Source organism: Dreissena polymorpha, chromosome 8 (genome assembly GCF_020536995.1).
Source record: "Dreissena polymorpha isolate Duluth1 chromosome 8, UMN_Dpol_1.0, whole genome shotgun sequence".
In the NCBI taxonomy this organism is placed as follows: domain Eukaryota; kingdom Metazoa; phylum Mollusca; class Bivalvia; order Myida; family Dreissenidae; genus Dreissena; species Dreissena polymorpha.
Genome location: NC_068362.1, coordinates 32,737,800 through 32,749,408, shown reverse-complemented (window position 1 = coordinate 32,749,408; position 11,609 = coordinate 32,737,800). Strand labels below are relative to the sequence as shown.

At 33.9% G+C, this 11,609-nt stretch overlaps 1 protein-coding gene across 2 annotated transcripts; it reads left to right on the top strand.

Moving 5' to 3' along the window:
* Positions 1-2,657: 2,657 nt before the first annotated feature.
* On the top strand, positions 2,658-10,357 carry LOC127841844 (thrombospondin-1-like). 2 transcript variants are annotated; one of them, XM_052370971.1, is made up of 10 exons: positions 2,658-2,778; positions 2,865-2,909; positions 3,226-3,305; positions 3,661-3,729; positions 5,284-5,413; positions 5,786-5,908; positions 6,105-6,275; positions 6,491-6,658; positions 6,765-6,926; positions 9,236-10,357. In XM_052370971.1, exons 1-9 carry the CDS (start codon positions 2,766-2,768, stop codon positions 6,815-6,817), a joined length of 852 nt encoding a protein of 283 aa, XP_052226931.1. In that variant the 5' UTR covers positions 2,658-2,765; the 3' UTR covers positions 6,818-6,926; positions 9,236-10,357. The 2 variants fall into 2 exon arrangements, with proteins under 2 accessions (XP_052226931.1, XP_052226932.1); XM_052370972.1 differs by lacking the exon at positions 3,661-3,729.
* Positions 10,358-11,609: the final 1,252 nt, after the last annotated feature.

The window sequence follows — 11,609 nt, the reverse complement described above, 5'->3', positions numbered from 1 at the left end:
TAACCGTTATCTGCTCAATGCTGGTTACTTTTAAGACTTCATTAGACGAGTATATCTTTCACAGTATTTAATGTTGTGACAACTTATCTCCAAAGTATATAATAACCTATCCTCCACAGTATATAATGCAGTGACAATAACTCACACAGGATATAATGTAGTGACACAGGATCTCCATAAGTTTCATTACATGGCACACTCACTTTTAATATGACATGGTGCAGCGTTGGGTTTTCAATTACTTCTGTAGCTATAGCAACCACGATTTTGGTCTGACAAAACTCGATATCAAGGCCATACGACCATCTATCCACTTACCGAGTTAATAAAAACATCTTTAGTTTTTTTGGTGCTGTGCATTCCAGATTATAGTTTGCCCTTATTTATGTTAGCATAGAAACAACATTATTTAATCCGACAAAAATAAACTGAAACAACGTCCATTCGCCCAATTCGGCCCTCTATCCATATAATGAGTTAATCGATCTATTGAAATACAGACACCTGCAACAACAGTACACAAACCGTTATGTACGACGGATAATATGGACAATCATTCATAAGAATAAATTTTAAAAAATGTGCAGAAAATTGAACAATGCAATAATAGAACCAATATCAAAATAGCTTATTTGAAAATAAAAAAATGAACGTAAAGGTTTTCATGTTTCTATCTATCAAACTATTTGTAGAACACGTAGACGTTTAAATTTCGTTCTTGCTTGACCGTGGATAGGCTTCGGCAATTTGAACAAATGATAACCTCAACTAGAACACTATCTAATTTAAGAAAAGATCTTACTTATTGTAAGTGTAACAACGTTGCATTTTACCAAAAATAAGTGTGCAACAATGGATACATGAAAAAAAACTATAAAATAATCAGCTTCTAATGGGTAACAATTCTTTAAAGTAATAATTATGGACCACCGTTTTAAAAGTGGGATCATGACTGATATGCAGAGCTGGGTTTTACGCATGACACATCGTCCCAAGATGATGACCATATACAAGTTAATTAGTTATTTTATAGCAATGTCAATATCTCAATTAACGAGGTTGAAAGTCTAATACACGATATTTGCCCGAGCGTCACATCAGCTGTATTGCACGTTGCAACCAACTTCTGTCATTGTGAATTTTATTTTTGTTTAGATTACAGCATACTGCAGGTCTAGGAATGTTCGCCGGTCAATGCATGTTGCTTGATAACTAAATCATTTAGCTTAATAGCAATTGCATAATGTGATATTCGGCACAAACAACTTGCAACTTCAAAGCGTCTTTGTGTTGTGTTTTTATTTTGCAAAATCTTGTTGTCGATTGCTTGCACATCAAAGTAATGCGAATAACAAGACAGAAAATTAAGTTCAAACAAGCATTCTAGTGGGTGCCATGGCTGCTGTGATGATGAACCCTCACTTTTCGATTGTTTAATTCTGTTTAACATAAAGCCCGAATTGTTGATCACGCTCGTGACTTGGCTACGTTTATTTTGTCATCTGCACCACCGATGACACAGACTTCACGGCAAGTGGGGGTGATTCCGATAACCCGTGTCGCTATAAATTGCGTTCTATTTTTGTGTGAAAAAATACTAGGCACATTTAATTGACTTCATTTTATTCACGTAACAATGCCCCAAGAAGTGTATAGTATGTCCTGTAAACCTAACATAGAGCAATTCGAGTTGAGCAGGTTCTTTTTTTTGGCCCTACTGATGTGTACATTTGACTTGATATTAAGGTGGCAGAATTCTGCATTAGCGCTTTCGTATGTTTGACGAGCACCAACATCCACCAGAATACAAGATACAAGGTACTAATGACCTGTCATCACGCCACACCAATAAATCAGAGGCTTGTATAAGTTTATTCTTGTCGGGATAAAACGATACATATCTCTCGTTGTACAACCGTGTTGGCGTATTGAGGATCTGTGACAGTAATTGATTTAAAGAAGCAAAACAAAGACGCACTGAAGTTGCAGTAGGTTAAAAAAACTAACAAGTTAACACAGTGCGAAAGACGACTCAGTAATTAGCAGCACTCAATGGTTATTCAGAAATAAGAAATTGTAATTAAGCAACGTGCAATTATCATTTAGTCAAATGCAATTGATACTTAAATGAATGCATTAATTTTGTTAATAATATGCAACAGTTCCCCCCGCCACAACATTCAGTTTTATTTAGCAACTTCATTAAGTCAAATGCAATTGATACTTAAATGAATGCATTAATTTTGTCAATAATATGCAACAGTCCCCCCCCCTCACAACATTCAGTTTTATTTAGCAACTTGCAATTGACATTGAGCGACATAAATGGACTTTTGGACATTTTCTTTCATAGTGCAACTTTCAAAGTGCAACAAACAAACTGGTGAGTAATTTATGTGTATTTTATACGGCGCCTGTTCCAATATGCATGTAGAACTGTTTCCTGATCTTCTGGTCAGCATCATTTGCTGCGAGGTACCATTTGATTTTAAGTACCAATTGCTACGAGAAGTCCACACTCGTTTTGAGTAAGTACAGAATTAAACAGTACATTTCATACACAATTTCGTGTCGATTCGACTGACCTTTACTGACTGAATCGCAAGCCTGCGTGTGTTAAGGTCAGTCGTGACTTTGCTGAGCTTATTTTGTCATCAGCAAACCAGATGACACAGTATGCACGGCATGTTCCGTAATTCCGATAACCGTTGTGACTATAAATTGCGTTCAATTTTAAAACTCTCTGCAACTCCGTCAAAACGAGAATGAATTTATTATGTAAGTCACGTTTATATATACGTTTATAGAGTTAGAAATGCCAGACGTAAGAGCTTTTATATCAACAGATTTGTTTCCACTTACAGGTCCCTTGATTATTGCGGGAATACTGTGTGTCGTTGAAGTATCAGGTATGTTAAATAGTGTCATGATTAAGACAATAATACAATTATATAATTTCTTAAAACATAAAAAGTTGAGCTATTCGATGGAGAGTCAATGTTCCTGCTGCATATAATTATCCCAAGATAAATAGGTATAACAACATTTCAAATAACTATGTCGAAGAATGTCTCCTTAAAGTTCAAACTCTTCCACCTGGCGAATATTGTTGGTGGTATGAGGGACACAGGATTCGGAGGGAAGGACGTTCAACGCAAATCTATATATAAACAGACTCTTACTTGATGAATACATGATTTAAAAGCTTCTAAACTATTATTTCAGAATGCCTTGAATGCTTCAGTTGTCTAAATATCACTGACCCACGGGCGTGTACAAACACAAGTCAATGTTCATACAGTGAGGTTAGTTTCATTCGAATTATTAACAAGAATGGTAAGTAACTGATATTGTATTTGCATAGTTATACTGATATATGTTCATTTCACCGTTCCTAAACTCTGAATTACGTATTTAAATTTTCTGTTGTTTTTCCCCAAAATTCATTGTATTTATAATAAAAACGGTTTGTATTCTTATTCTATGTCTTCTCTGTAATACTAACATCGAAATAGTCTGTCGAGCTGCATTAAGCGATATTTAAATAGATGATATACTGCTCTGTCTATAAACCATACCACGACTCTTTTTAAGAAAACGGTCAATACTTAATGGCGGTATTACGAAATTAACCTTATTGAATATTATTCTCGCCAATAGTCATGCTATTTGCAAGCGCTCCATTCCGGCAACGAAGTACTTTACAACATGGGTTGTCAGAACAATCAGGTAATTACTTTGATTACAATCAACTCGTTTGTTTCAAACTCGTTTTCCATTCCGCCTTTCCTTTCTCAAATATTTTTTAAAATATCATTTTATATGTCATATTATATTTTTATTTCGACTGTAAATGATATATACAATGACAATAGTTTGTTTGAATTTAAATTTAATTCAATACTTGAAAAAAATCTTTTAATGTAGCTATTGAGAACTTTGATAAAGGCCCCACCTGCCACTTTGACGCAGACGCAAATGCTGCAATTTGTTAGTTTATCTCGGAGTATTATCTTAACGGTAGCGATTTGATGCGTGTGCGTGTAAAATCTACTTCAGCAGTTTAACAATTAAAAAAGATCTGATGAAGTCTGAAGTTTACTTCGTAACATAAAATAGAATGTGAATGTAAGCTTAAATGGTTCTTCTACGTGCCACGCCGAATCATAAAGCTCAAAACGAATTCTAAAGACATTTAAATTCCTTCAATACAGTTATTGGTATTAAAGAGATGAACAGTTTTATTTTAAGATGAAAGTCTTCATCTTGACCTCAGAGTTGAACCTTGACCTTGAAGGTAGTCATATAGTTCGTGCCGATGACAAACGATCACATATAGTTTTTTATTTGCAGTCATGTAGTTGTCAGGTGTACTTTCTTTAGTGCCCTACTGGTGTAATATTAACTCCAGGATAGATGAGAGGTGTGTTCATATGTTCTTAGATTCGCTTCATGCGTTTATCGCTACTTATAATGCAGTCGTAGTTATTGCCTTATATGTCTATTTATATCTCTGAAATAATACCAGAATACGATCATAATAATATACATGTATTCAAATAATTCATTTAAACTTTGCATTCATAATTTATAAAAAAAATGCTTTGCAATTTTGAAACAATATATATTGTTTAAGTTATTTTCGAAACATAAATTAATTAGTAATTAACAAAAATAATGATATTAATTTATTTTTAATATTATGACGCTTATGTCAATTTCCATATCATGTTAATGTTTGATACCATACAAAAAACAATAAATCCTACATTATTATTTACATAACAATATATCCTGTAAAACAAAAAATATTATATTATTCCCATGACATAAAAACCAAATCAAGTTTCAAACATGCCTTAACTATAAATTGTCACAATTTGTAAAATAATATGAGTGAGATATATATATTTAAAAAGTAAGATAAATATAACTATAAGAGTCTCAAATCAAATAATACCAGAACATATGTTCATATATGTTTAACTAACATTGACATTTTTCAATTCATTAAGCTATACCTCTTAACAGTCCATCTGTCTATAAAAAATCGAACGGCGTTGCAATCAATATTGGCACGACATAAAGAAACAAAAAGACCAACGTGACTGGTCGACCCGATAATATTCTTTACAATTTGCGTGTCATAGTTTAACTATGCAACGCAAGTAAAATAAGTAGGTGACAAACATGTGGATGTATCACGAGACACCTGAGACGTTTCAGCTATAAAATGCATGCTCAAACCCTACCCCGACTTATATGAAATGTTTACATTTGTAGTTGTGCAGTTCAGTGGCCGTTGACCCCAACGGTATCATCGGTCGCTCCATCCAGACCAGGCAGCAGTACTCATGTCATGAATGTTGCGGCAGTAATCTCTGCAATGAGCAGCTGTGTGCACACAGAAAACGTATGCATAGTAAAGGCGCATGTATAGTTTCCTGTAAAAGAACGCGTTATCCAACTTTTATGAAAAATACATATGCTTATCTGACTATAATCAGCTCAGATGTGCAAAGAATTCATTGTTATTGTTAGGAGCTAATTCAATTTAACATTAGTAGACATTTTGAACATAAAAACAATATTAATATTAAATAGGTGGCAATATGATACAATTACCGGTAATGATAGTTTAAATATGCCTTTCGAGCCCACCATCAGAATAAAACCCCGATATTAAAATCGTAAGGTTTATCGTACGATAAGCAAAGGTGATTCCATATTTTATCAATATCCCTATATTTATTTACGCGTTTATAGATTGAATATGTTATTCTAGCAACATCGTGCATCGATGACGAAACCCTGGACTGTGCCCGTCTCAACTCCATCCTAAACGTCTGTGCAGATGTTCATCACGCCAAAACGATATGTCCAAAGTTTTGCGGACTCTGTCAGCTCGGTAAGAATATTTTATGCCAAATATTATTTATAAGTAACAATTTTTCGTGATGATATAGATCTATGAAGCGCATATTTTAATATGAGGTTAAAGTCTTTAGTATAATTATAAAAGATATTCGTCTTATTTGTGAAATGTTAAAATATATATTAAGAATTTAAGGAAATAAAAAAACATTTCTATTATATCGACACAGTTGATGGCAACTGGGCAACTTGGACCGCCTGGACGACATGCAGTGTTACCTGCAGTAACGGCACTCAGATTCGAACAAGGACCTGCTCAAACCCGGCTCCTGCCAACAACGGACTCGACTGCAATGGGCTGGCCTCGGAGTCAAAAATGTGTGTGAACCAGCTTTGTCCGGGTATGAATATGCATTGTGTTTTTATTATGACTTTCATTGTGAATTCCATCTAGGTAACAATTTAATTTTGTTCTACGTTGAGCTAATAAAAACCAATGGCGATAAGGGTGTTATGAAAACAATTTTAACCACATTTTACATCGATATATTATCTGAAATAATTTTCTGACATTGTGCAACTAACGCATCTACTTGTAAAATATGTTCTTTTCAAGTACACGGCAACTGGTCAGATTGGTCTACGTGGTCAGGTTGCTCAGTTACGTGTGAAGTGGGGCTAAGAAAGAAGACAAGAACCTGCACTAATCCAAAACCAGACCGGTCTGGGGACTATTGCGTCGGTGAATCAAGTGAATATTCAATATGCCCCTGCAGCGTCAGGGGTATGTATCCAATTTGAATTGTATGATAATGCAAATTCGGTGTAAAATTTGAAACAGTCAACTAGATTAATCCAGTATTAATCACACAATTCATAATTTAACTTAGATGGTGGCTGGTCGAGTTGGGATCCGTGGCAGGGGTGTTCCGTCACGTGTTGAGTGGGCAAAATGCTGAGGCAAAGGAGCTGTAGCAACCCGAGTCCAACTCTATACGGAAAGAGTTGTGAAGGAAACGCTGAAGACTTTGATATCTGTGTCAACACATCATGTAAGTAACAGTTTATGATCAAGTTAATGTGAAGTCCATCGACACTTGTGAGGGCAACTATCAAGATTCCTAACTAAACGTGTATTTTAGTCCTCAGAATGTAGCTAAACGTGTAAAATCAAGTTTATGCGAGCGTAAAATATAGTATTTCCATTGGAAGTTCACTAAATGACTACCAAACATCAACACTGTAAATGATAGCATTATTGTCAAGCTTAACCAAGCTGCTACGCTCCACATGCTGCTAATTGCAGTAACGCTAAAACCCAAGGGAAAATCGCACGGTACTAATTATATAGCAACGTACAGTAGTGTTTGTTAAAGGGGCCTTTTAACAGATTTTGGCATGTTTTATAAATGCTGGAAAACGAGTTTGAAAATGCTTTATATTGATAAATGTAAACATTGGATCCAAAAAGCTCCAGTGAAAAATCAATAAAATATTTTTTTAAAGTAACCATCAGCAGTCATATCTAGAAAATTGAAACACAAACCAACCAAATCTTGGCAAAAATATTGAAATTCGAAATAACAAATTCTTTTACATCAGTTAGGGTGAGTTTTATTTTCAATTACATTGCACAAATGAGTCCCTTACGTTCGACCTTTGTAGTTGACTTCCTGCCTGCAACTCAGAATGTTAGCCTTATAAGCATCGCTTTAAATGTGGAAATGTTGAAAGTGTAAGGGTAGTTATTTTGCAAACTTGCGGGTTTTCTCAAATGTCACATTGAAAAAACAAGACACACACTCAACAAAAGGTACCGTTAACATTATTTATTTTATTATTACTATGTCAAACGACGAAACAACATAAACTTACCTTGGTTTTATTCGTTTAGAAGAATAACCACATTTTAGTGACCGCTTTAAGGGCGTTTGTAAAATACAACTCATTAGTTCGAGCCAATCTGCAATATGCAAGAAGTATTTATGGACAACGTTTATCTTTACTAAACCACAAGCAATATACTACCGGCAAATAAATTAAATGTTTATTAAGTAAACATTTCTCGAACGATTGTATGTACATGTTACGTCTAAAAAACATATAAATTTACCAAAACTTGACTTGAATGATGCAAAAACAAAGCGTAATTAACATTCTAATAAATGTACTAAACAAAATATATTTTATAAAATAATATTACAAACATTGATTTTCATTAAATGTTTATAAGTAACACTGAAGTTTGTGGAGCAGGATTGGTTCGCATCCCCATTTCTTTGCGTTGCTGTTTTCTGTGCGTACAATTGAACACTGCCAGAGCACAGCATTTCGTGCTTTTTAGTACGTTTATCTTTTTGAAATAATAAATCTTCATCAAGTGCAAATATATTTGAATTCTTAAAACGTGCTGATTTTTGTAGCCCTTGAACGAGGCTATAAATAAATTTTGTATTATCATTTTGGTGAAACGTGGTGTTTCAGTTTCATTGACCTTGCTTAAATTGCTTCATGCTGCAAATGTCTCCAGTTAACCTTTCACAAAGCACATTGATCTCAAATTAGGACAATCATATCGAAAAGGCGGAATTATAGAAGTGCGACATTGATCGTTTATATTAAGGTTTTAAACCCAAAATTAACTTTATATTATATCGCCTTATTTCGATTATTTGCGTAAAGCCAAACGGGCTTCGAGTATGTGCGTACAGCGATCAATCGAGTATGTGCATAAAGCCGCGATAATTCAAGTATGTGCGTAAAGCTGCAATAGTTCGAGTATGTGCGTAAAGCTGCGAGAATTTTGTCTAGAATAAAAACAAGATACGGGTTCACATCGAGAATTCCCTGGTTCGATTCCTTTGGGAGGCAAACTATTTTTAGTAACGTTGTTCTGCTAGTATTGTTATTCTATACTATTCCAAACAGAACAGTGTTGTAAATAAATTTATTAAATGATTTTATAAATAAAAGAATGTATGAACTAATCCATGTATATCCCAAGTGAACAGTTCTCTTGCTTATACATTATTTACAAAGGGGTACAATTCAAGATTTATGTGAGTAATTCCTTCCAGAGCTCTGTAGGTATCATGTTAACAAATTGTTTGTTACGATATTAGTTGAATATGAACTTTTTATCAGTTTCGCTTGTTTGTTTATTTAAATCCATTTTTCTCCTTCATTATAAAACTTAAAAAATGCACATTCATATTTATCCTAACGTCCACAAATGTGCATAATTAACCACATGTGATTTAGTATCTGTGACATAAGTAGAGTGTGTGGCTACATACTAGTAATGTATTTCTTATAAAAGACACGTTTAACATTGGAATAAACTATCGATGTTATATTACAGGCCATGTAATAGTCTTCAACGCCCACGGACTCAATGTTTTGGCAAATCGTGTCAATGCATTTGGAACCGTGATCTTCAACGAAGGGAATGCATATAACGCAAGCACTGGACATTTCACAGCTCCTGTGAACGGGATATACTATTTTACTGCCCAAATCTGCTCTTTCTCTGGTAGTAACATAAACTTTTTCTTGGAAAAGGGCAGTGAAAACATGAGCGTCAATGAGCGTCTTACAGCTACCTATCAGTCCGAACATCAGTCCCACTCATGTACATCGGCCTCCAGCTCTGTGAAACTAACCACGAATGAGCACGTATGGGTGTTAATGAACGATCAGTACTCCAGATATCAGGTATATGAAGATGGTGATCTCGCTTGGATTACATTTACTGGAACGTTGATTCAAGTTCTTCAGTAAATTCGTGAACTCTTTATGGTTATTTCATCTCTTCAATGCCCAAGTAGTGCGTATTATACGTACAGACTGCTATCTGACCAAAAGCAACAAGGCACTACGTCAGTGTGTAAACACCAAATTGATATGAAACATCGTTCATTTAACTTTAATTTACCACTCTTCTGTTCATATCAGCTTGAATAAGAAGATTTAATTCAATAGTTTCAGGAAGTTTCGTGGTTGTAGTTTTCTCATTGTTACTGTTCCATATTTTGTGTTATGGCTATTCCATCTCGTCGCTAAATGCCATGCATTCGCTAGATGAATTCCAATTATGTAGAAATAATGATAATTGTTAGCCAGATTTCCTATGACGTTTTGGTCCCCTATATGACTCTGACACGAATCAAGTGGCGAACGTTATGAAATAATTGGATTTGTGCGAGATTTTATTGATATTGTACTATTACATATGATCTTAATTTGGTGGATTGTTTTTCACAAGTCGTGTAAAAATTCAATGTTTCTGTATAGGATCTACAACGTAGACATGGAGATAACGGTGACATTCGTTTGGTCAGTTAAAATTATTCAATATTAAATCGGATAAAAGAACTTAACGCCGGTGCACAGGAACAAATTAAAACGCGAAAAAATAATATATTTTATTTGTATTCCTGTTGAAATCACTTAATCGCTTTAATTAATTAAATTATCAAAATGACTTAACTTTGATTATTTTGTGAATATATATTATATACATATTGTCTGCAACGACATTAACGTCTTGCTTAGCACCTACTGATGCATTAAGTACGTTCGACCCTTTGCAAATGTCAGTCGGCAATAGTCGGTTTAGAGACACAATGCTCTGCTTTACCATATCTTCTATAGTTAATATTAATTAAGGTGCAACTTGATTTGGAAAATCCCCATCCTTTTTTAAGTTTTAACAGTTTGCTCAAACGATGTTTATGTTATTTAGTTGCCGCTTTAACTGAATTGAATCTTAATGCAGACTTTTAAAAAAAGACATATTTCCTCTTTTTTAAAATGTATTGTCTATTTACCACGATATATAGCGTAGCACGTTAATAAAACATATTTTAAAGAAATAAAATTTATATAAAATAATATAATTTTTCAAGAAACGTCTCCAGTTGCCTTTGAGCTTACGACACTTTCCATTTTACCCCGCTGCAATACCGTCATCAATAAAGTAACCCTGATCGTTCATGTAATCGAGTTCAAACTTTGTTGGTTACAAATTATATGACGGTAAAAATGACTACAATTTTAAACACATTACATAGTAATAGTATTGTGGACGTTGGAAACATACGTTATCATAAAAACTCGTGATTAAATATAAAAAAATCAGATTTGTTTAATTTGTTTAACTTACATTGTTCGTGCGTAGTTTGTCCATAAATAGACACATATGCGAGTACAACACAATAATTGCGATCGATGACCGTTTGCAAACGTATGCCAATTATGATATTATAGTGTATGCATAGAAGTGAAATGAAGAGAAATAATCATGCTATTAATGGATTTCTTTTGCTATAAATGTTATAAAATATTAAATTTTAAACAAAATCTTTATATATAAAGCATATTCGCAAATATGTTAAAGGGAGACTGCACGATTTTGTCAAATATTTATGAATTTATATAAAATGTGTAAAAAAAACTTATTATACATTTATTTCAATATAAATTAGAATAAAAGTTAAGAAGAGCATGTTTCGAAAATGCGAAATAAGCCAGATATTTAATTATGAAATCGAAAATGTCTGTTCAGTCGATTTCGCAAGCATGTATATCATGCATGTACAATGTGAATCTAAATTTAGTTTTAGTGCAGGTTCGTTCATACGACACAAAGACACAATTTTGTTTTACTGATCATTTTAATTTCCGTCAACGATATCTATTCAAACGGCACACAAACACTCACACCGATCCTAATA

What these genes read in the sequence shown, in the direction of transcription:
- LOC127841844 (XM_052370971.1), top strand. An exon ending in GTGTGTCGTTGAAGTATCAG is followed by an intron (nt 2,910 to 3,225) that starts GTATGTTAAATA and finishes CTATTATTTCAG; the next exon opens with AATGCCTTGAATGCTTCAGT. An exon ending in GTCAATGTTCATACAGTGAG is followed by an intron (nt 3,306 to 3,660) that starts GTTAGTTTCATT and finishes TCTCGCCAATAG; the next exon opens with TCATGCTATTTGCAAGCGCT.